The sequence below is a fragment of the Myotis yumanensis genome, unplaced genomic scaffold (genome assembly GCF_028538775.1).
Source record: "Myotis yumanensis isolate MYYU_CA2020_CCGP unplaced genomic scaffold, mMyoYum1.0.hap1 SCAF_10, whole genome shotgun sequence".
Classification (NCBI taxonomy): Eukaryota; Metazoa; Chordata; class Mammalia; order Chiroptera; family Vespertilionidae; genus Myotis; species Myotis yumanensis.
In genome coordinates this window covers 41,214,153-41,239,876 of record NW_027223761.1, presented here as the reverse complement: position 1 = coordinate 41,239,876, position 25,724 = coordinate 41,214,153, and the positions used below count along the sequence as shown (strand labels likewise).

The 25,724-nt window shown below is 43.3% G+C and overlaps 2 protein-coding genes across 2 annotated transcripts; both read right to left on the bottom strand.

The window, feature by feature from the left end:
* Positions 1–562: 562 nt before the first annotated feature.
* LOC139018415 (olfactory receptor 52Z1P-like) lies at positions 563–8,611 on the bottom strand. Its single transcript, XM_070427027.1, has 2 exons — positions 8,599–8,611; positions 563–1,521 (listed from the first exon to the last, which is right to left on the bottom strand). Exons 1-2 carry the CDS (start codon positions 8,609–8,611, stop codon positions 563–565), a joined length of 972 nt encoding a protein of 323 aa, XP_070283128.1.
* Positions 8,612–20,310: 11,699 nt separating this feature from the next.
* Positions 20,311–21,246, bottom strand: LOC139018136 (olfactory receptor 51V1-like). The gene has a single exon (XM_070426780.1). The coding sequence runs from the start codon at positions 21,238–21,240 to the stop codon at positions 20,311–20,313; it is 930 nt and encodes a 309-aa protein (XP_070282881.1). The 5' UTR covers positions 21,241–21,246.
* Between the last annotated feature and the right edge of the window lie 4,478 nt (positions 21,247–25,724).

Here is a 25,724-nt window from a genome sequence, read left to right as displayed (position 1 = left end):
GTAAATTTCTATTATGTGCAACAACAAAAAATCTTTATTAAACTGAGATATTGAAGGAGATATTTTCTGGGAGCTTAGGGGATGATTTCTGAAAAGAAAAGAAACTAGTATTTTAAAATCATCAGCATTTATTATTTGATTAGCTAAGGCATTTATCTAGTAAACAAATATTTATTAATTTTTTTTGTATATTCTCGGTCCTCTGAATGTAATAATAAGTTTAGGATCAGAACCAATCCCTGAATTTAAGGAGTTTACATTTTGACACAGAAGAGACATTGTGTATTATTTAAAAAAATACCCCAATCCTCTATGCTGTTATAGTGATATTCCACTGTTTATTACCTTAATATGCTGAGATATTTCTCGATGGAACCTGAACAGTTCCTTTAGCTTCCTGTTCCCCAGTGTTAGGGAGATAGCACTTGGAAATATGAATATTTCAAGCTCTATCTGGAGGTTAGCTGTTCTGGAGAATGATCTGCCCAGAATAATTCAGATGACAGTCAAGCTTAGTCCTCCATCCTGGACTCCCTGTTCTCATTGCTTTGTAACCCTTGGGTCATTTTGAATGGTTACAGAGCACTAGTAGTTTCATCCTTATCTGTTTAGTCTTTGCCCCATAAACAATGGGGTTCATGGTAGGTGGCACCAGCAAGTAGAGGTTTGCCAAGAGAATAAGGGTGTGCCTGGGCACATGTTTTCCAAAGCGATGGGTAAAGAAGGAAAAGAAGGCCAGAGTGTAGAATATCAAGATGACACATATATGAGCTCCACAGGTTCCAAAGGCCTTCGTCTGGGCTTCTCTAGTTGGTAGTCTAAAGACTGTTTTCAGGATTACCCAGTAGGACAGGGATATGAGAACGAAGTCCAGCCCTGTAGTGAGGAGAGCTGCAGTGAGCCCATAAATGCTATTAAGGGCAATGCTATTGCAGGCCAACTTGGCAATGACCATGTTCTCACAGTAGGTATGGCGGATAATGTTGCTCCGGCAGAAGTGCAGACGAAGAATGAGGAGGACACCAGGGGTAACTACAGCCACACTTCGAAACACCAGAGCCAAGGCCACCTTGCTGATGAGAGAGCCTGTAAATAGGGTTGCATAACGGAGTGGTGCACAGATAGCCACATAGCGATCAAAAGCCATGGCCAGTAGAACAGCAGATTCAGAGAGGAACAGAGCATGAACAAAAAACATCTGTGTGAGACACGCAGGGAACGTTGATGGGGAAGGGCCCTGCCAGAAGATGAGAAGCATTTTGGGCACTGTGACAGTACAAAGAAGGACATCATTGAGTGCCAGCATGGCCAGGAATAAATACATGGGTTCATGGAGACTCCTGTCCCAGGCCACCACTGCAATAACCAGGCCATTGCCTATCACAGCCAAAAGGTACATAAAGCTGAAAGGGATAGAGATCCAGAATTGGAAGTCTTCTAATCCCGGGACTCCAGTTAGCAGAAATGCAATGAGGGGAGTGGATGTATAGTTGGATGTTGTTAAAGAGAGGTAGTCTAAGTCTGTTATATAGAAAACAGAGAGAAAAGAATGTAAGTAATAGTAGAAAATGAGTAATCTCTCATCCTACTCAAGTCCTAATCATTAATTTTGGCATGATGAGGTAGAAGGAGAATAAAATGTTTTGAGAAATACATTAAATAACTAAATGCTTATGGGCAAACCACTTCTCTTTTATGAGACATCTTGTTCTCCCTGAAAAATTAAAAAGTTAATCAGAAAAATTGAGTTGAATCTTTTATTTTTGTAAAGCTAATTGCTATATTCACATAATTGATGTATATGAGTTTTAAAATTTTAACTCTACTATGTATATAGTTTTTGCCATTCTAACTTGATAATAAATTCTTAAATCCCAAACATAACCTTTTATCTTTTCACAGAACTAGATATAACACTGGAGAGAATTAATATTCCATTCTGTGATGAACAAATTTAATGGCAGGAGGTGGGTTGGATGGTAGACTGATATATAACTGGGGCCAGCATGAAGACTCCTATTCATGTTTTCATCCTAAGGGCATAAAATATGTTCATTTGGCCTAATTTTCCTACAATAAAGAAAAAAGTTTTATTCATCTGTCTCTCATTTGAACTCTTGAAGATAATGGTTGAATTAATGTGAAATTTAAACTGTTATGCTAAAATTGTAATATTATTCACACCTTAATAAGCATTAAATCTTAAGGATCATTAAATAGAGTCAAAGAAGACAAAAATTCAGAGTATTGACTATTCTCATTCAGAACAAGAAAGTCACTGAAGAATATCAAGTTCATAATTATTCAATACCTATTATTGAAAGAGCTTTCTACAGATAGAGTGACTACTTTTCATATTCTCTAATAAAATAATACCAGCGTTTTAAAAAATAACAGCAGTTCTTACTTTTAATATAGCACAAATCATAAAATAAAATTGCTTTTCTTAAAAGAATAACTGACATGTAAAATTATTTATTACCAGGACTATAAAACATTAATTTAATTAGTCAAGTTTATAATCAAATAAGTAGATTGCAAAGGCACCAAGTATGTTTATGAAGACTTTTTGACTGTAAATCTTAGGAAGTTTCAAAGTTATGAATAATAAATGCTATTCATTGAAAAAGAACCATGGAAATCTAGAATCTGCATGGCTCTGGCTTTCATGTGAGTTTGTCACACCATTAGGTAGATGAAAAACTACACTGTATGTCAAGATCTCTATCACCCCTCGAGTTAATTGAAATTCTTTGCAAATATCCCAGCCCTTAATAAGGAAGTAGGGCCCAATATCACATTATTATATTTATTATTATTATTTAATATACGTTTTATTTAATTTTTTTAGAGAGAAAAGAAGGGAGAGGGAGAGAGAGTTAGAAACAACTATGAGAGAGAAACATCAACATTGATTGACTGCCTCTTGCACACTCCCTGCTGGGGGTCAAACCCGAAACCCAGGCATGTGTCCTGACAGGGAATTGAATGGTTAACCTCTTGGTGTATGGATTGAAGCTCAAACACTGAGCAACACTGGCCGGGCAATGCTTATATATTATTAATGTGTAGATCAAGAAATATTTCAATCTATTCTCCTTCACACATCTCCTCCCTCTTCCTCTCCTGTTTCTCTCTCTCTCTCTCTCCCGTTTCGCTCTCTCTCTCACACACACACATACACACAATTCAGATGAGGAAAAAAAAGACAAAAAATTCTCATCAAAAGAGATGATGTGGTTTTTAATGAATCTCAAAGAGAGAGATAGTTTTTAATAGTTATTTTGTTAACAATATGGAGGTGCAACCACTGTGTTTAGCCTTGTAAGACAGAGGTTTTGCTTCCTTTTCAGTGCCTGTCTTTGCTGTGTAATCATCACACAGAAAATATCAGCATATTTAAAAAGAGAACATATCACATGTCAGCACAGGAATGAGCAATATAGCAGTAATGGTAAAAATAATAATTGCAAATATTTATCAATGTTTACAAATGCTAAACATTTTTCCTAAAAACTATTCTAACCCCTTTATGTGGATTATCTAATCTAATGGTCACCACTACTATATGATGTAGCTATTGTTAGTGTCCAATTTTACACAGAGGGGAACTCAAGCATTGAAGGACTTTTCCAAGGTCATATCATTAGTAAGTATATAAAGCATGTTTTAAAACCCAGGGATCCTAAGTGCAGAACCCAGATTTTTAACCATTAAGCTATTCTAATTTACCTTTTAAAAGCATGATTTTTCAGAATCTTTGGGAACATAAAAAAGCAGGTGTTTCTTCCTCGTGATATTCTTAGGTCTTAAGTATTACGTCTCATGAGCGAGATAATTATGTTTAGCTTATAAGAATTCGGAGAAGAAAGAGACGCATCTATATAGTCATCTCTATTGTCCATCAGTATTTATAAAAAAAAACACAAGGAATATCCTCTGGGCTGAGAAGTCTTTTGGGTATTTTACATGCTGAGTGATTGCCCTAGCACCTGAGACCCACAGTCAGTATTTGGATTAGCTGACTAGGCTTACCATTTAAAATAACAATTTATGTGTATGGCTATACAACCTTGACTAGGAAAGGAGTGTATCAGCTATGTTATAAACCCCAATTTTTGGTGGAGAATATACATCATAAGACTAAGGACAAATACCAACCTATTATTAATTAAAATAAGTTTACAGATATATATTTACCTGAGTGAAAACAAAAATTGACTCCTTAAATGTTGCATACCCAGAAAAGTGAGACAAGTTTATTGCAAAGGTTACAGAATACCATTAAAATAAGAAGATTCCTTTAATGGAGATAAAGAATTAGGATGCTATTTAGTATTTGGAGTTATAGATCAATGCCAGCGGTCTTTATATATAATCCTATTTTCAAAAATTAATTATATTTTACTTTCTTTCTTATGAGATATCTTGTTCTCCCTGAAAAAATAAAAAGTTAATTAGAAAAATTGAGTTGACTCTTTTTTATTTTTGTAAAGCTAATTGCTATATCCACATATCACATGTCAACACAGAAATGGACAATGCAGCAGTAATGGTAAAAAAAAAATTGCAAATATTTACCAATGTTTACAAGTGCTAAACATTGAACTCTGAAATCATGGACCCTTTTTGTTCAAAGAGATCTAGTAAATCACCTGTTTTAATTTACCAATCTGAATTCAGCATGACATTTTTTCTGTTGACACCCATGACCACTTTTATCACCAGTGTTGGGAAATTATTTAATATAAGTCAGAAAATACTGAATAATATAAAATTGTGCTTCCTTTTCTAGTGATAAACATTCAAGATAGGATTTAATAATATGATATTCTTTTAGAATTTTCCTACATACCAAAATATAGGTCTCAGTCTCTCATCGTTTAGTTGATCTCAAAAGACATTGTTTAGTCATAAATATCCACATTGATCCAAAACAAAATAATCTTTCAATTGCTTTTCTTTATAAGATTTATGCAAATTTTCCTGGCATAGATTTTGGTCTTGATTCTTTATTTTACACTTTGTGGTTTATGTCTCAAATGATTTGCAACCATTCATTTACTTCTTAATTTTTCCAATATATATTTTATAGGTCACATGCATTGCTTGATTCCTTTTTAGTATGAATACTTCCATGGAAAGAATAGACATGTTCCTTGTCTAAAACAAATAGACAATCTTCAATGAAAAAAAAATTCTTTTACCAGGAAACATAAGGGCACCAAGTTCCAAAAATAAAGATGAGAAAGATAAATAAGGAACTAAAAGTAACAACTGCAAAAAGTGTTCACATGTTTTCCAGAGAATCTAGACCGAGGGTGAGGTAGGCTGGCAATAGAGTGGTCAGAGGCACAGGTGAGATAATGTGTGAAATTTCCAAGCTCCTACTTTGTCATTCAACCTTTTAGAAATATTATGAATTTCTCATGCATGTCTAGAAAACTTTTCTTTGTAAAAGTAATATTTTGAAAACTTTTGTTTTGTTTGTTTTTTCATATAATAGGTATAAAAAAGCCATAGTCAGATAGCAAAATGTGGGAGCAAGGAATATGTAAGGCCCCATGTAGCCTTTGAGAGGTTGATGTACTGGTCGTGAAGTATTTCTTTCCCATTCTTGGCAGGGCATGAACCTACCAAAAGCACTGACATTTCCCTATTTTTATGCTATTTTAATGACTACTTGGAGGCAAAAATATTTAAAATGGGTTCTGTCCAAATAAAATGTATCATTCCTCTATTGAATATTCTTAGCAACACACTTTCCAACAGCTACTAAGAGTTAATAGACTAGCTTATTTAAGTTTAGTTATATACTTGGTAATTTCATAACGCAGCAAAATCCTGATCAGCAAGTAAAATTGTGAGACAAAGAGTACTATTTAGCATATCAAAATACTAGTTTTTTTTTTTTTTTTTTTTAAATATATATTTTATTGATTTTTTACAGAGAGGAAGGGAGAGGAACAGAGAGTTAGAAACATCGATGAGAGAGAAACACCGATCAGCTGCCTCCTGCACACCCCCCACTGGGGATGTGCCCGCAACCAAGGTACATGCCCTTGACCGGAATCGAACCCGGGACCCTTCAGTCCGCAGGCCGACGCTCTATCCACTGAGCCACACCGGTCAGGGCAAAATACTAGTTAATGGTGATTTCAATCTATTCTGTAATTTTCTGCTTTGTTATCTAAGTTTTACTGTGTACTTGTCAATGGATTCAAAGAAGTTAGGTTATATACATGGTAAAGTAGAATAATATACTTTTAAAGTCATACTAAGCAAGACAAAACTCTCATAAATGAAAGCTGAGAAAACTAAACATAATTTCAGATAGGTTGTGAAAAATCAAGGAATGCCTTATGTTTTTAACAAATCACTGATTTCCATGAATATTGGGGCTTCCTGATTATATAGATTATTGAGGATGCACTCTTTATTTGTACAATTTTTTATTACCTATCTTAGTTTAGTTACTTGTGGTAAATAAAAGGTCATAAGGTATTGTTCAAAAAATTCTAGAATAGTGAGAAAGACAAACAAGTGCATGAGGATTGTAAACACAGGAATATTTCATATATATATATTTCATTTGCTCCAGTTAGAAATTAATTTCATAGGAATTATTACAGAAATCTATAAATGACCCTAAATTTCTCTCGGCTATAATTTCAGTAGATCACCCAAAGTACAGATGCCTATCTCCTGGACTTTAACAGTGCATAAAACAGGCTTGAGAACAGGAGGGATAATAGGTATATATAGCCCATGATAATGTGCACCATGGGTGGAACATGTGTCCCAAAATGATGCATAATGGATATCCCCAGCATAGGAGCATAGATCAGCAGTACAGCTCAGATGTGAAAATACAAGTGTTAAAGGCCTTGAACTCTTCTTCCCAGAGGCAATGCTTAGCACAGTGACAGAATCTACACTAATAAAAGAGAAACATGGTAATTGGCGTACGACCGCTACCCTTCCCATTGGCTAATCAGTGAGTATATGCAAATTAACTGTCAGCCAAGATGGCGGCCGGCAGCCAGGCAGCTGGAAGCAAACATGAGGCTCGCTTGCTTCAGTGACTACGGACTCCAACGTTCCCCGCCTCACTTTCCGGCCTCTCAGTTGCAACTCTAAGCAACTATCTACTATGTTGCAAATAAGAAGCTAAACAAAAGCCCAGAAACCGGCTTTCAGTCAGCCGGGCTTTAGCAACATTGTATCGATGTTTTCAGCAGTGAGGCCTCAGAGCTAAAGCTGGCCCAGAATAAAAAAAAAAGAAAACAAGGAGCGGTTGGAAGCTTCAGTCACTCTCTTCCGGAAAACAGCCCTCAGCCCCTCACCCAGACTGACCAGGCACCCCAGTGGGGACCTCCACCCTGATCCAGGACAACCTTCAGGGCAAACCAGCCGGCTCCCACCTGTGCACCAGGCCTCTATTCTATATAGTAAAAGGGTAATATGCCTCCCAGCACCGGGATCAGCGGAGTCGCGAGGCCTCCCGGCACCGGGATCAGCGTGACAGGGGGCAGCGCCCAAAACCCCTGATCGCCCTGTGGCTCTGTGTGTGACAGGGGGCGGGGCCACAACCTCCCTATCCGCCCTGCTCTGTGCCTGATAGGGGGGAGTGTTGTGCCCAGATTCCAAGATCCCCAAAGAAAATTCCACACTGGGAGCCAGTTCGATGCAACAGCAGAAGGACCTTTTATTTTTGGGCTAGCTAGACCGACCCCCCTGCTCCCGGCCAGCCCGGCAACAGGAAGAGAGAGTGCCCTCCCATGTGAAAATCCGGCTTAAATAGGGGGGTGACGCAAGGGGATTGTGGGCCCTGCCGATTGGCCAGGCGTGAGCTGGGTCTTGTTACACAGGATGTGGTCATATCTATGGCGCGCACTTCCCTTGATTGTCATTGGTTAGTTTAAAATCCCGGGCACGGCCAGCAGAGGCCTGGGCTCCCGGGAAGAAGGCTACACGTGGCCCCAACATGGAGGAGATGGCGGGGAGCGCATAGCCCTCACCCTTTCATTCCCCCCTTGTCTTGGAACTTCCGGCTCAATCATGAGTCGGGCTGCATTTCTATTCTACCGTCGCTAGAGGCCTGTACTGGGCATATCTTAACAAATGGTCTGGTGGAAGGGAAAGTAACAATTTTTATTGAAATAGGGTTTTTCTTTTTAAAATTCCTCCATGGCCATTAAAAAGCCAAATCGAGATTAATTTATCTACTATTCTGATGTTTGCATAAATACAACAAGAACGGTAACTGAAAACCATCATTAGAAACTGGTCTTATTGAATTTATGCAAAGAGATGTATTGCCAGATTTTGGAGGAATTATATAAGAAGAAAAATATATTGATTTATTCTAAGATTTTCTTTGCTAATTTCTTTTCATGCATAACCATGCTTTAGATTTTTATTCTAACCAGGCTTTTTCTAGCTTTATTACCCCTGACATGGGCATGGTCATGCAGGCCTGCAAGCAGTACACAGGCTGTCAACTGTCAACTGTCTCTCAACAGCGACCAAAACGTGATGGGCACCGTTCCCTGTTCAGTTGGGCACCTGCCCTCTTGGCAGCTAGGCACTCCTTACTTTCGGGGGTCATCCCGCACAGTTCTTTTTTTAGGATAACCAATATACATTCAAACCTGCAAGAGAATTAAAGGTTAATGTAACATATTAACACAATGAAACATAATACTGGCATCATGGCCGCTTTCAGGCAGCCAAATCTTCCGCTATTAAACATGTGATACTAAAGTCTATCCCCGATTTTTCTATAAATTGTCCCTGTCTCTTTGGAGCCATGTCCATGCAGATGCAGGTATCATCTAAGTCTATTGTGGGGGCTCCTGGCGACAGGAGTGATCGCGAGTTATGTCACCAGCATCAGGCAGGTGGAGCACGCCGTAGCTTGAGCTTCAGTGGGTTGCGTTGATCTCTTTCGACGCTCCATTTGGTGATGAAGTCTTTTTGGACCGTGGACGGGTCCGCTGACCGGACGTGAGTGTGATGGATCCAGGTCGCAACGCCGTCTACCTTGAGAGCAGTGGGGGTCGTCAGCACCACAGTGTAGGGACCCTTCCAACGTGGCTCAAGAGTTTCTTGATGATGCCTTTTGACGTAGACCCAATCTCCTGGTCTGTGTCGATGAGGAGTTGGAATTGGGCTGGTCTCATAGATGGCGCGAAGGCGTGGCCAAATGTCCTCGTGTGCCCTCTGGAGCCCTCTTAAGGAAAGAGATAGTTCTTGATTTTCAAATTCAGCGAGAAAGTTAGCTTTAAGGTTAGGAATGATAGGGGGTGGCCTGCCAAACATGATTTCATAGGGAGTAAAGCCCAGGGTGTAAGGGGAGTTCCTTACCCGGTAAAGGGCATACGGTAGGAGAGCCACCCAGTCCCCGCTAGTCTCCATGGTTAATTTGGTAAGGGTCTCTTTTAGAGTTCTATTCATTCTTTCTACCTGATCTGAACTCTGGGGTCTATAAGCACAATGTAGTTTCCAATTTGCTCCAATAGCCCTGGTTACTACCTGTGTTACCTGTGAAATAAAGGCTGGCCCGTTGTCGGATCCTATCATAGCAGGAAAACCATACCTGGGTAAGATGTCTTCTAGCAGCTTCTTGGCCACCGTCTGAGCTGTTTCACGCTTGGTTGGGTATGCTTCTACCCAGCCAGAGAAGGTATCTATAAATATTAAAAGATATTTATAACCATACTTCCCTGGTTTAATTTCAGTGAAGTCGACCTCCCATTGTGCTCCAGGTTTGGTGCCTCTGAGCCTGGTTCCTTCTTTATTTGATCCAATCCTTGCGTTTGTGAGTTGACAGGTCTTGTAGGCTGACACAACCTGGTCTATCTTGGTATTCTGCTGGTGAATTTTGATCCTGGCATGTTGGATTAAGTTCTTCATTTTCTGGGCTCCCAGGTGAGTGGATTGGTGCATATGTTTTAATATCGTGTCCCCGAGCCAGTCCGGCAGTATAAGTTCTCCTTCTGGTGTATGCCACCATCCCTTTATTTCCTGGGCTTTAGGGAGCTTTTTGATACGTTGCAACTCCTCCTGGGAGTACTTGGGCTGGTCTGGTAGGACTGGGTTCCCTGGGTCTGGTAGTTGTAAGGCCATGGTAGGGACCGAGGTAAGGGCTACTGCCTTTGCAGCCTGGTCAGCCTTTTGGTTACCTTTAGCTACCAGGTCATTGGCTTTTTGGTGTCCCTGGCAGTGGATTATGGCTAACTTGGCAGGAAGCCATAAGGCTGAGAGCAGGTCGAGGATTTCCTGCTTATTTTTTATTGTCCGTCCCTCTGCTGTCAATAGCCCTCTCTCCTGGTAGATTGCCCCGTGAACGTGAGCTGTAGCAAATGCATAACGGCTGTCTGTGTAAACGTTAAGCCGCTTTCCAGCCCCCAGTGTCAGTGCCTTGGTGAGTGCAATGAGTTCTGCTCGCTGAGCTGATGTCCCAGGGGGCAGAGCCTCCGCCCACACAGTGTTTGTGTTGGCAACCACCGCTGCACCTGCGTACCTGCACCCGTTCCGCACGAAGCTGCTTCCATCCGTGAACCAGGTGGCCTCTGCATCCGGGAGGGGCCGATCGGTCAAGTCCTTCCGAAGTCCATGTACCTGCTCCAGGATTCCCGCACAGTCATGTAGTGGGGCATCTAGGTCAGGGTCAGGTAGCAGGGTAGCAGGGTTGAGGGCCGCACTGGGAAGGAACCGCACTCTAGGGGGGTTGAGCAGCAAGCTTTGATAGTGGGTCATGCGAGCATTGCTCATCCATCTATCAGGAGGCTGTTTTAGGATCCCTTCAATGGCATGCGGGGTTGTGATCCAGATCTCCTGCCCCAGGGTCAGTTTGTCAGCATCCTTGACTAAGAGCGCGGTTGCTGCAATGATTCTTAGGCACGGTGGCCAGCCGGCGGCTACAGGATCCAGCTTTTTAGACAAATATGCTACTGGGCGACTCCAGGGGCCTAAAGCCTGGGTTAAAATCCCTTTTGCCACTCCTTTGCGCTCATCTACAAAGAGGCGAAAGGGTTTTGTAATGTCTGGTAGGCCCAGGGCTGGAGTAGCTAAAAGAGCTTTCTTTATCTGATTAAAGGCCATTTCTTCTGTCTCAGTCCATTTAAAGGCCTTCCCCTCCTTGGTGGCTTCATATAGGGGCCTGGCGATCTCAGCAAAACTTGGTATCCAGAGGCGGCAATAGCCAGCCGATCCTAGGAACTCCCTCACCTCCCTCCGGGAGGTGGGAGCAGGGATTTTCAAGACTGTCTCTTTTCTAGCATCTGACAACCGCCGCTGTCCGCCCTCCAGTATGTACCCCAGGTAACTCACCCTCTTTTGGCATATCTGAGCCTTCTTCGCAGAGGCCCGGTACCCTAAGGTCCCTAGGGTGGCCAGCAGATCTTTGGTCCCTTGTTCACAATCTTTGGCAGTATCGGCAGCAATCAGGATGTCATCTACGTACTGAAGGAGAGTGAGATTGGGGTGCTCTATCCTGTACTCACCAAGGTCTTCATGCAGCGCCTCGTCGAAGATGGTGGGTGAATTCTTGAATCCTTGGGGCAATCGCGTCCAGGTTAATTGTCCACTGTAGCCTTCCTCTGGGTCGTGCCACTCGAAGGCAAACAGGGGCTGGCTTTGAGGCGCTAGCGGCAGGCTGAAAAAGGCATCCTTCAAGTCTAGTATGGTATACCAGACTCTAGAGGGTGCCAGAGAGCTTAGGAGAGTGTATGGGTTAGGAACGGTTGGGTGTATATCCAGGACCCTTTTATTTACTTCCCGGAGGTCCTGGACTGGTCGATAGTCATTCGTGTGGGGCTTTCTGACCGGCAGGAGGGGGGTGTTCCAGGCAGATTGGCATGGAACCAGTACCCCTAGGCTTCGCAGTCTCCGGATGTGAGGCTGGATTCCCTTCCGAGCCTCCTGGGACATAGGGTACTGTTTTACTCTTATTGGGCTTTCTCCTGGTTTTAGCTCAACCAGGGTTGGGGCCCTGTGGGCGGCCAGTCCTACTCCCCCCGTCTCTGCCCAGGCTGTGGGGAATTTTTGCAGCCATCTATCTATATTGTTCTCTACTGGGGGCACCCCCTGGTGTAGGCGATATTCATCCTCCAGTCTCAGAGTCAGAACCTGGATGGGGTGGCCTTCGCTATCGGTAACCTGAGGCCCCCCTTGTCTGAAGGTTATTTGGGCTCCAATCTTGGTTAGCAAGTCCCGTCCTAAAAGGGGGTAGGGGCACTCCGGTATTACCATGAAGGAATGGGATACCCGGCCCGTTCCTAGATCTACTGTTCTTCGGGTAGTCCATGGATACTGGCTCATGCCAGTTGCCCCTTGCACCCAGGACTTTTTATTAGCAAGCTTCCCCTGAGGTGTGCGGAGAACCGGATGTTGTGCTCCAGTGTCGACAAGGAAGTCAACAGGGGTCCCCTCCACTCTAAGAGTTACCCTGGGCTCGGGGAGGGGGTCCGAACCCCGACTCCCCTAATCACTCAGTCCTTCCAGCTCCAAGACCTCCACCCGGTCCGTCTTGCTTCCCCTTTTACCGGCCTTCTTTGGGCATTCTCGGACCCAGTGCCCTATCTCTTTGCAGTAAGCACACTGGTTCTGTTGCAGTTTTTTCTTCCCACTCCGGGCGGTTTCCTTACCTCTTTCTTGGCCATCAGCAAGCTGGCGAAGGCAGCGGGTCCGCTCCTCAGGGGACTCCGTGGTGGTGGCTAGCAGAATCTTGGCCAGGTTTCGGGTCTGCTTGTCACTGGCAGCCACCATGGCGCGGGCTCGTCTATCCTCAGGGGACTCTCGGTTATTGAACACCTTCTCTGCCACTGCCAGTAAATCCTGTAAACTCTTTTCTCCTAATCTATCTATTCTCTGCAGTTTTTTTCTAATGTCCATGGCTGACTGGTTTATAAAACTCATGATTACAGCTGCTTTATTCTCAGGGGCTTCTGGATCCATGGGGGTGTAGGTGCGATATGCCTCCATGATCCGTTCTAGAAAGGCAGCTGGAGACTCATCTTTTCCCTGCTGTACGTTCCCTACCTTGGTCAAATTGGTGGGCTTCCTAGCAGCCCTACGGAGACCCCCCATTAGAGTCTGACGGTAGACCGAGAGCCTCTCCTTACCTTCTGCCGTGTTGAAATCCCATTCAGGCCTAGTTAAAGGGAAAGAGGCATCTATCTGGGCCTGGTTTGTGGTTGGATTTCCGTCCACACCAGGAACCATCTTCCGGGCCTCATTGAGGATCCTTTCTCTCTCTTCCGTTGTGAACAGAACCTGTAAAAGCTGCTGACAGTCGTCCCATGTGGGCTGATGGGTGAAAAGAACAGAATCTAGCAAGTCAATAAGTCTCCCCGGCTTTTCAGAGAACTTAGGGTTCTGTGCCTTCCAGTTATACAAATCGCTAGTTGAGAAAGGCCAATAGATATGGGGCTGGTTGCCATTCGCATCCGGGGGTCCAGCGGCCCGTAAGGGCAAGGTCTTAATAGTGGAGTCGGGGGCTGCGACAGACAGTTCCCGCTGAGCTCTTTGCCGGGTGAGAGGCGGGCCTCCTACCGGAACCGGAACTGAGGCCACTCCCAGAACCCCGCCCCCAGGCACTCCCGGAACTGCGTCCCCAGGCACTCCCGGAACTCCGTCCCCAGGCACTCCCGGAACTCCGCCCCCAGGCACTCCCGGAACTCCGCCCCCAGGTACTCCCGGAACTGCGTCAGCTTCCCGCCACAGGGCAGGATCAAATCTCTCCGGCATCCTGTGGAAATGATATGGGGGAGGAAAAATTAACTCTTCTTCAGTTCCCCCCTGCAAAACCGGGTAGGGGGGAGCTGGAGCTGACGGCAGGGTGGTTCTTTTCTCCTTCCTCTTCTCCGCTTCCTGCAAGGCAAGAATGGGTTCTGGCTCCGGAGGGTGTGGAGGTAGGAAGGGCCTAAGCCAAGATGGTGGATCTTCCACGAGGTCCTGCCAAGTAACAATGTAAGAGAGTTGACCAGGATGTCCCTCCTTGGGCTGGGAGACAATATCCCTAACCCGGCGGATGGTGGGGAGATCGAAAGTCCCCTCCGGCGGCCACCCAACATTAAAAGTCGGCCACTCCCTGGAACAAAAGGCCCGCCACCGGTCCTTCCGAACCTCCACACTGAGGTTGCTGGCTCTTTCCTCTACCTCTTTAAAATGACAGACCATAATGCTTAAAGGAGTAGTTTGAGTCTGTCCCATAATGTCTATCCAGTAAATCCACAAAATAAAACCAAAAAAACACAAACACAGACAACTAAGGGGCCCTAAAATACAGTATTCCGACTCCATGGACGCGAAACCAAAATAATCTTCCAACTCCATGATGGTAAAAACCAAAAACGAAGCAAGGCTACTTCTACAGCCAGCGGAAGCTACCCGCCTACAGATTTCCCGACCTCGGAAGCAAAGCTAGTTCTACAGCCAGCGGAAGCTACCCGCCTACAGATTTCCCGACCTCGGAAGCAAAGCTAGTTCTACAGATACAGATGGAGGATCGAGGTGTCCCCCGACTCCTCCCACCCTTTGTCCTCGTGCGTCCACGATCAATGTGGGCGAATACAGATTTCAGAAGTGAGCTCACACAGAAACAAACAAATACAAACATAAACGACACATACCGCGGTCAGCCAAGTCCTCCGAGCTGGGCGTCCCTGAATGGGGTTTGAGGATCCCGGACGAGCCCCCAAATGTTGTGCCCAGATTCCAAGATCCCCAAAGAAAATTCCACACTGGGAGCCAGTTCGATGCAACAGCAGAAGGACCTTTTATTTTTGGGCTAGCTAGACCGACCCCCCCCGTTCCCGGCCGGCCCGGCCCTGCTCCCGGCCAGCCCGGCAACAGGAAGAGAGAGTGCCCTCCCATGGGAAAATCCGGCTTAAATAGGGGGGTGACGCAAGGGGATTGTGGGCCCTGCCGATTGGCCAGGCGTGAGCTGGGTCTTGTTACACAGGATGTGGTCATATCTATGGCGCGCACTTCCCTTGATTGTCATTGGTTAGTTTAAAATCCCGGGCACGGCCAGCAGAGGCCTGGGCTTCCGGGAAGAAGGCTACACGTGGCCCCAACATGGAGGAGATGGCGGGGAGCGCATAGCCCTCACCCTTTCAGGGAGCTCCCCAATCCCCTGATTGCCCTGCAGCTCTGTGTTTGACAGGGTGCAGCGCACCAACCCCCTGATCCGCCCTGCTCTGTGTGTGACAGGGTGCGGCTCCCCAACCCCCCTCCCCCCACGGGCCCTGCTCTGTGTGTGACAGTGTAGAGCCATAACCTCCCCATTGGCCCTGCCCCGAGTGTGACAGTGGCGGCGTCCCAACCCCCTGATCGGCCCTGCTCTGTGGGTGATAGAGAGTGGCGTCCCAACCCCCCTCCACGGGCCTTGCTCTGTGTGTGACAGTGTAGAGCCATAACCTCCCCATTGGCCCTGCCCTGAGTGTGACAGGGTGCAGCGCCCCAACCCCCTGATCCTTCCTGCTCTGTGTGTGACAGGGGGTGGTGCCCCAACTCCCCTATCGGCCCTACTCTGTGAGTGACAGCGGGAAGCTCCTCAACCCCCTGATCAGCCCTGCTCTGTGCGTGACAGGGTACAGAGCCCCAACACCCCTGATGGGCCCTGTTCTGTGCGTGACAGGGGGTAGCGCCACAACCTCCCCATCGACCCTGCATTGAGTGTGACAGGGGGTGGTGCCCCAACCCCCGAATCGGCCCTACCCTGAGCATGACTGAGGGTGGCATTGCAACCTCCCGATCCGCCCTGCTCTGTGCATGATGGGGCAGAGCCCCAACTCCCCAATCAGCCCTGCTCTGAGCCTGATCAGGGGCTGCACTTAGGGATTGGGCCTGCCCTCTGCCACCCGGGAGCAGGCCTAAGCCAGCAGGTCGTTATCTCCCGAGGGGTCCCAGACTTCGAGAGGGCACAGGCCGGGCTGGGCGACCCCCCCCGCCCCCCGGCCCCGAGTGCACAAATTTTTGTGCACCGGGCCTCTAGTCTTTAAATAAGAGAGGAAAATGAGTACACAGTCCTCTCTGAAGGTGATGAGAATGGTGATGAGGCCATAGATGTTTGTGATGTGGTGGTCACAACAGAAGAGTTCAGTGATATCTGGGTATGTGAGCAGTATGAGTGGGATAACACATTAGACTTTCAAAACCTCATTCACTTAATTAGAAAGGGTCCTATAAATGACAGCCACAACCCATAGCAAAAGCCCCAGGCACCTAGCAATGGTGAAATTCCTCAAAACAGTGGTGTACCTGAGTGGGTTAGAGATGGCCACCTAGCGGTCAACAGCCACTGTGAAGAGGATGCCTGACACTGTTGAGAAAAAAACATGGAAGAAGAACATCTGGATGAGGCAGGCATCAAAGTCTACCTCACAGACATTGAATGAGAAAAGTCTGAGCAAGGTGATCAGAATGGCAGCCCAGAATCCCAAGTCACTAACTGTTCAACATGGAAAGAAAAAGGTACATGGGTGCAGGAAGTGACTTTCATTTAACATCTCCATTGCTCATTTTAGTATTTATTTACTTATTTTTAAAATCTTTATTGTTGAAAGTATTATGTGCCCCCCTTTTTCCACATTGACCCCTTCCCCCCTTACCGCCTGCCCCAGGCCTTCACCGCGCTATTGTCTCTGTCTATGGGCTATGCATATATGTGTACAAGTTTTTGGTTGATCCCTTCCCACCCACCCACCGACCCAACCCTGCCTTCCCTCTGAGATTCTCCAGCCTGTTCCATGTTTCTGTGTCTCTGGATCTATCCAGGGTTGGGGGTCCTGGGGTTAGAGTTTGGAAGGCAGCTACCCCAGTTTTCTCCTGGACATTTTTCTCCAGGAGGAATTTAACATCCAGGCAGCTGTTGCCTGGGGGAAGCAATTGCACCACCCTGTTGAAAAACCTCTCCCTTCATCCTGTGGAGTCTACACCTTGCTGTGGTTGGTATCCTCAGGCTATTTAAGACTGAGAATAACAATCAGCTTGCAGGCAGAGGCAGATCTCTGGAGGCTCTGAGTCTCCCTGATCTCCTTCTGACCCTGGGCTAGGAAAACCAGACCTGACACACATCTTGGTCCTTTCCAAAGGCAATCAGCAACCTATAAGGTGTGGATCATTGATAACTCCAAACAGTACTCAGGGCCAGTCACAAAGAGCATCCATGGCTCATTTTAGAAATCTGGTGAATTGCAGAGAAATTTACATCTTTAGAAAGGGTATCTTAAACCAAAGGCCACAAAAGAAAGCGACCTTCCACAGAACATGGTTTAATTGTACAGATTTGAAGAGAAAATAAAATCTAGAATAAGAATTACCTTAAAACCTTGCCTTTCCTGAAATGTTAGTTAGGATAAAAGAGATACAATTCTCTACTCAACTATTACTATATCCTTTTATTAAGATTCATCTTTTTTTTTTGCTGGCAACTCTACTCTTTCTCATCTATTCAATAATGTGACAGATGTTCTTACATACATGTTTGATCATTTCATCATTCTAATTGCAATTCATTAGTAGTTGCATATTGTTCTAAGAATTAAAACTAAAGTAACATCTCATCTTTCATAACCCTCTTTCTGTTTAATTTTCAACATTTATACTTGAAGTTTCATAGTCACTTATTCATTTGTTTTTCAGATCGTCCAATATGTTCTCAACTTTTATTTTCTTATTGTTTCTCTAAAATTTCCTTCTTTATTATATTCCTTAGGTTACTTATCCCTCTATCTTTAGACCTCAATTACATACCACTTGCTTAGGGAAGTCATTATTCATATTCTCCTTGCTCAGAGTTTTTTATTAGAATTTCTTAAAAATATGTTTTTATTGATTTCAGAGAGGAAGGGAGAGATAGAAAGATCATTGATGAGAGACAATCATTGATTGGCTGCCTCCTGAAACCCACTGGAGATCGAGGCCATACCCAGGCATGTGCTCTGACCAGGAATCGAACTGCAACTCTCTGGTTCATAGGTTGATGCTCAACCACTGGGCCACTGCGGCTGGGCTACCCTTCATTTCTTAATAATAGCATTTATCATAATTGTAAATGTAGATGTATCCTTAATAATTTTTGTCTGTATCACCTGTTACAATGAAGGCAAAGTCCTCTTTCTGCTCTCTACTGTTTTCCTGTACCTCAGTAGTGTCTAATACTGCATCTGAAACACTGGGAGTACTTAAGAATTTAAATGGATTTTTATAAATGTTCCGCAGACACCTCAAATTTTATGCATTCAAAGTGGCTTTCACTATCCCCTTTTATAAACAATAGTAATTCTCTGTCACTATCTCATTGAATGACGTATCATCAACGTGGTTTTACATCAGACACCTAAGCATCAACTATGAAACCAACCCACAATCATTTATTAAAATTTGTTTATATAGTCTAAGTGTTGTTAACATAAAAAAAAAACTCTGCATTCAAACCTGTGGTGTATTTTTGTGAGTTTATTTGAGTCAACAATTGCCAGAAAGCAGAATCTCAAAGTATTGAGATAGTGCTCCCTAGAATGGCGTTGTTTGTTTGTTTGTTTGTTTTTTTACCTTGTTTTATAGATTACAATCAAAAGAGGAGATGTGAGTGGGTTACATTAACTCCATTGGTGATAGATTAAGGAAGCAGAAAAAACAAAGGGGAGGGGACCTCTGGGATTGGATAAAAGTAAAATGATAGATACATACTTTTTTAAATTAGTTGGGTGCAGGATAGTAAACAGTCAACAATTAACAATAACAATGAGGGAATTTGTGGTCTCTGTTCCTGGTGCCCTGGTACATTGATTGTGCCCTGAAGGGTCCGGAAAAAGGGAAATTACAAGTTACCTTGACATTCAGCAGGTATGTTATCTTAGATGCCAAAAATATGTTTAGTGAAGATCAAAGTTGATCTTTGTCAGGGAAGATACTAACCTAGGACATGACTACCCACTATAAACTGCTTTTTAATTCAAGGTTTTCATTTCAGACCATCCTTTATGGTTACTTTAGGTCTTTTGAGTTTGCAAGGCTACCACACAGATTATCCCTGAGTTAGTCAGGTTAACATGTGGCCCCCTTTTGTCCACAATATCATTCATCTCTGTTATATTTTTATTTTCACAACTATTACTCTAAGAGAGGTCACCATTAATTCTCAATTGTGCTTTTGCAATCACTTCTAAAATATTTTTCTGAAGATTTTATGAACTTTAAATGGCATGAAGAAATTATAATGATAAAATATGTATAAAAATGTAAAATGACACCATGTGATACTTACCTTTGTCTGACTGGTTTATATTTGTTAGCATAATACTCTGGGATGTGGGGTAAAGCAGGGAATTTATAAGCATATATGCATAGCCCATGGACATGCATATATACATGCAAGTGTAGGGTGGAAAGGGTCAATGGAATAAAACAACAACAACAACAAAGGAGTACATCTGTAATACTTTCAGCAATAAAGATAAATTTTTAAAAAATTTAAATGAAAAAGTTATTTGCAATAAGATATATCTTCAGAGTGTAGAAAGAATTAAAGAGAAATATCTTTGAAATAGAAAAATCATAAATCTTTGCATTTCAAAATCCTTTTAATGGACTTGCACTAAGTCATTAATAGGAAAAAAGAAACATAGGAGAGGGAAGGGTCAGCATCACAGCTCAGCATCAACTCACCTCTAGGAATGCACATATATTTTGATATAAACATCATTTTTAAAAAGTCTAAAATATAAACATGGTTCCAAAATCTTAACCAGAAATGTGACTAGTTTTAAATAAAAATATTGTCAAACTAAGGGTAACACAATTTTCATATGACAACCATGCTGAAAGAAAATGTCAACAAAATGCAAAGACACTTATTGTCATGTCCATAATTGCTATGATTATCCTCCAGCAAGTTTTCAGAAATCTTTTCTGGATTAGGAAAACTTAGTTCTACCACCTCTCTCCCATTGGCACTTATGTTTTTTTTAATATTCTAGTCCTCATAAAAGAACAGAACTTTTTAGAAAATATTATAAAAATTATAAGTTATTGAACATATAGGAACTAGCATTATTGTTTTTTATCTTAAAACATTTTACTGGATAGGGAGGGTGGGGGTAAGGGAGAGAGATCAACCAAAGGACTTGTATGCATGCATAAAAGCATAAGCAATGGATCCAGACAACAGAGGGTAAGGGTGAGGGCAAGATTGGGAGGGGGTTGGGGGGAAATAGGGGGATATGGACACATTTGTAATACCTTAATCAATGAAGGGCAAAAAAACATTTTACTGAATAAAATTCAAAGGTTTCCCTACATTTTCAAAGAAAACCACTTCTTCATCCTGCTTCGAATCTGCTGGGTCTTGACACTGTAGATGATTGGATTCATCAGGGGTGGAAAGAGAATATAAATGTTGCCCATAAGAACATGAACCAAAGGCGAGAGGTGCTTCCCAAAGCGGTGAACCATGGTGAGACCAATGATGGGAATATAGAAAACCAGGACAGCACAGAGGTGGGAAACACAGGTCTGCAAAGACTTGAGCCTCTCTTCCCGAGATGCAATTGCCAGCACTGTATACAAGATGAAAACATAGGAGATGAGAATAAGGACAGCATCCAACAGCAGGGTACAGATCACCAGAGCCAGGGCATAGAAGCTGTTGAAGCGGATGTCAGAACAGGCCAGCCTGAGCAGGTCCTGGTGCAAGCAGAAAGAGTGGGAGAGGACATGAGGGCGGCAGTAATGGAAGAACTTCAGACGAATGACAGGAAGAATGGACACAGCACTTCTCAGCACAATGGTCACCATGAAATGAATGACTCTACTATTAGTCAGGATGGATCTGTATCTCAGAGGATTGCAGATGGCAGTAAAGCGATCAAAAGCCATGGCAAGAAGGGCTCCAGACTCTGTGCAGGAGAGACCATGGACAAAATAAGTCTGTGCAATGCAGGCATCCAGGCTGACTTCCTGGCTGAGCCCCCACAGGATCCCCAGCACCGTGTGCACTGTGGACAGCCCCATGCACAGGTCAGTGAGGGCCAGCAAGGCCAGGAAGTAGAACATGGGCTCATGCAGGCTCGGTTCGGTCCGAATCACATGCAGCACCAGGCAGTTTCCCATGAAAACCATGGCATAGATGGAGGAGAAGGGAATTGAAAACCAGGGATAGTACTGGTCCAGGCCAGGGAACCCTGTAAGAATGAATACAGAGGAATTGATAGTAGAAGCAGACATAATTATTTGAAGGTGATTTTCAGGATAAGAAAAGTACTTAATCACAGCTCTGTTTCAACCATCTGCTGTCATTGAGAATAGTCAGATAACACAGCCCCTCAGAGTACAGCACAGGCAAAGCTAACTGTAGAAATCCAGGGTCACTCAACTCATTGGAATAAGCTACAGCACAAGATGATTTCACAGGGAATCTCCTCAGTATTCGGCGTCAGAGGTTACAGAAGCAAGTCAATGTCCCGACCATTTTAAGCAAGTAAGTTGCTTAACTTCATCCACTTTTAGTCTCTCTGAGCCACCGCCACCATACATAGCAGGTGACAGTGACAGCTTAGGGCTGTTGCTCTGCAGCTCCTAAGTTAGCCTCACGAATGCTTTCTTCCTTATCAGTCCTTATGGTACAGGGAGTCAGAAGCTCAGAGTTATGAGGAGTGAAGAGCTTTATGAGCCAGGTGAACCCAGGCTCCTGGGAGACCACTATTCCCTTGTGGTGGATGATGCAAGTGCAGCATTCTCCTGGAAAGATTTTCCTGCAGTGAGGATAGAAAACGTTTCTAATAGAGCAGGCCTGAGGTCCTAACAACAGCAAAATATGATTGCAAGAGTCACAATCTATCTTCAACCCTCTATATCTATGATATCTACAAGTACAACATATACATCATCAACCTAAATTATATAAATAAAATTTATCTCAATGGAAGATATTTGGGGGGTTGCTTATTCATTTATGTAGTCACTTATTTATTCATAAGCCCTGTGTACAATACCTGCATAGAAACATTGAAGAGTTTATAATGTCTCTGTTCTTTTGAATCTTACAATCAAGTACGGAATATAATAAAATATAAATATACAAGTAAATACATAAAAATATTCTAACATTGAAAATAATACAGTAACAATGAACATTTTATTTATTTATTTTTTATTGTGGCTTTTTAAAATATATTTTATTGATTTTTTACAGAGAGGAAGGGAGAGAGATAGAGAGTTAGAAACATCGATGAGAGAGGAACATCGATCAGCTGCCTCCTGCACACTTCCCACTGGGGATGTGCCCGCAACCCAGGTACATGCCCTTGACTGGAATCGAACCTGGGACCTTTCAGTCCACAGGCCGACGCTCTATCCACTGAGCCAAACCGGTTCTGGCAACAATGAACATTCTAAAAGACTTGTAATAATTTAGCTAAATGCCAAAATTAGAATATTAAATACCTGATTTGAGGAATGGCATAAAAAAAGACTTGAATGGAAAGGTGGTGGGAAATGATCTGGGGAATCCACAATATTACAACTCAGGATAGTTGGTTTTTTTTTTTTCCACCACCACAAGAACTACACTGAAAATGTTTGAACAAATTACCATCCTCTTTTTTTGTCCATTACTGGGCTTTTTCTATGAGAATAAACTCTCTCTCCTCTACAATTTCTCTGTAGTTCAATGTCTTCTCATTTTTTCATTGTCTACTAATCTTTATGTTCCCGAATGACCTATTCTTGTCATGGGTCCTCTTTATTTCTATAGAAAAAAAAGTGATTTTTTTTTTAATCTCCAGGACCTCAAACATATTTTCTAGTAAATGAACTAAAATCTTGAATTATAGAACTTGTATGGGCCTTTTAAAAATTAAATTCTCTACATAAATGCTTAGGAAGTGTTCTGCACTCCTGTTACTAGTGGTAGTTTTGTCTAGAGGGCTGGGTTGAGAAATGGAGAGAAAGGCCTTACAAGTTTTACTTTGCAAAGTTATGTACATTATACAAGGATGGTACAAGGCATGGAGGGGAGAAGATATGAACCAAAGAACTTATATACATTCATGCATTACCCATGGACACAGACAATAGGATTGTGAAGGCCTGGGGCAGGGTGGGATCTGGGGCGGGGTACGGGGGAGGGATATGGGCAGAAAAGGGGGGGGGCATCTGTAATACTCTCAACAATAAAGACTTTTTTTTTTTAATCTAAAAAAAAATTTTAAAGTACTTTTAAAGGTAAGTTAGTACGTTTTTACCAGTTTAAGTAGATATTTCTTATGTGGTTTCTTGTGATGAAAAGAAACAAAACAATTTTTGTTTAAAACACAATGCTGGATCATTAGAGAGGCTGCTGTGGTCATGATCTCTACATGGAGTGAAAATTCCTGGAACAAACATGCTTTTTCACATGTTCAGAGGGCTTCATATCTGCTACTTCAGCAGATACTTCATACAAAGGCTCCCATCCTTGCCTGCACATCAGGAAGCTTTTAAAATAGATTCCCAGGCCCTGCCCCCAAGTGGTTGAATTAGAATCTTCTGGAGATGAGTTCCAGGAACCTGCATTTATAACACCTCAAGTGATTCTAAATTAATTAATTAATTAATTTACTAGAGGCCAAGTGCACGAAATTTGGGCACAGGAGAGGGGGGGTTCTCTCAGCCTAGCCTGCACCCTCTCCAATCTGGGACCGCTTGGGGGATGTCCGACTGCTGGTTTAGGCTTGATCCCCACCAGCAGTCGGACATCCCTCTCGCAATCTGGGACCGCTGGCTCCTAACTGTTCAACTGCCTCTCTGCCTGATTGCCCCATTACCACGTCTGCCTGCCTGCCTGATCACCCCTAACTGCTCCCCTTCTGACCTGATTGCCCCCAACTTCCCTCCCCTCCTGGCCTGATCTCACCCACAACTGCCCTTCCCTGCTGGCCTGATTGCCCCTAACCCCCTGCCAGCCTGATGTTGCCTCCAACTGTCTTTCTCTGCCAGTGTGATCACTCCTAATTGCCTCTGCCTCAGCCCCCACCACCATGGCTTTGTCCAGAAGGAAGTCAGACATCCAGAAGATGGCCGATCGACCGGGTCTAATTAGCATATTACCTTTTTATTAATATAGATAGATTACATAGGATAGGATTGCTTAAATGGGGGAGGGGGAAGCCTTTTTCAGCAGGAGGAGATGCCCTTTGCAGACAAAAAGACATAATCTCTATATCTGGACTAATAGCCAGCCATATGCACTATACTGCCAAACTGGTTATTAAAAAATTGAACCACTTTCTTACACCTTACACCAAAGAGCTGTTGTCCTTAAAACCCCTCCTCAGCCCCCATCTTAGGTTCTGCCTTTGTAGTTCACCCAGATTGGGTTCTGATTGGTTGGTTTCTATTCCAGTCAGTGTCTCCGGGCTTCTCTCTGGGCCTGATCTGCAGCCTCCGCAGTAGCTGCTGATCAGGCCCTGCCTCTCTCTCTCACTGGGCCTCGCCAGCAGCTGCAGTGGCTGTGGATCAGGCTCATGTGTGTGTGTGTCTCTCTCTCTCTCTCTCTCTGGGCCTCTCTGGGTTTTGATCCATAGCTGCTGCAGCAGTGGCAAGGTTGTTAGGCCTCTGCCCTGGCCCCTGCATCCACATCACCCTGCCCATCCACCCCTGCTGTCCCACCAGGCCGCCGGCCACCAGCCTTGCTGTGATAGGAGCCTGTGGGCTGCAGGGGAGGGACCGAGAGTTACTCCATGCACTTCCTGGTGACCATTCATCCATCTGGTCGTTTAGGTCATGACAGCCCTAGGCTATTATTAGTATAGATTTATTTATTTATTTATTTATCTCAATTTCTCCAACCCCCACCTAGCCCTACCCCTGACATCTGTCAGCCTGCTCTCTATCTATAAGTTTGTTACCATTTTGCTTATTAGTTCACTTTGTTCATTAGACTCTACATCTGAATGAAATCATATGGTACTTGTGTCCCTCTGAATGGCTTATTTCACTTAGCACAATGTTCTCCTGGTTTTAATGCTAAACCATGATAACTGAAACCCAACAATCAAATTATATTTATTATTTAATATCAATTTTCCATATAATTTTACCACATAAAACCCTTCAAAAGTTTAATTTTTGTCCCAGAATAATGCCTAGAATTCTACCACCTCTCTAGTGTCTATCCCTCTTAATTCTATTTGTATCCTCAACTCTACCCATTTTAAATGCTAGTTAGTTTCTTCAATTCCTAAAGCTGTCATTGGACTAAGTCCTTATTATTCTTTTCTTTAAAAGAAAGTCTTTTCCTCTCACCTGTTTGGCAAAGTTCTTATTTTTCATATATCTCTTTTACAGTTGAATAAAACTTAAACCTTTAACACATCTATAAACAACCCACTTTATTCTATTTGACTTTTTAAAGTTTGATTTTTTTTTTAAAGCCTGCTCGACCCATGAGCCACAATGTTCAGGAGGTTGGGCATATCTCTTTTGGATGCCCATTTTGTTTAACTCTATGCCTCCAGAATTGAGCATACTTTCAAATAGTTGTTGAAGGAATAAATGAATGGTTCTCTAGGATTCATATAAATGAAAATGTCCCTTCTTATATCTTTATGATATTTTTCAAGACATGTTTCTTAGTGTGAACTATTGAATAAAAAGGTGGCTATTTGGAGGTACTAAATATTTTTATTATATTAAACATTTAGTGTGAATATCTTCTGTAATATGTTATA

Bases quoted from the DNA above. Each gene is read 5' to 3' on its own strand.
- LOC139018136 (XM_070426780.1), bottom strand. From the start codon at position 21,240: ATGTCTGCTTCTACTATCAATTCCTCTGTATTCATTCTTACAGGGTTC.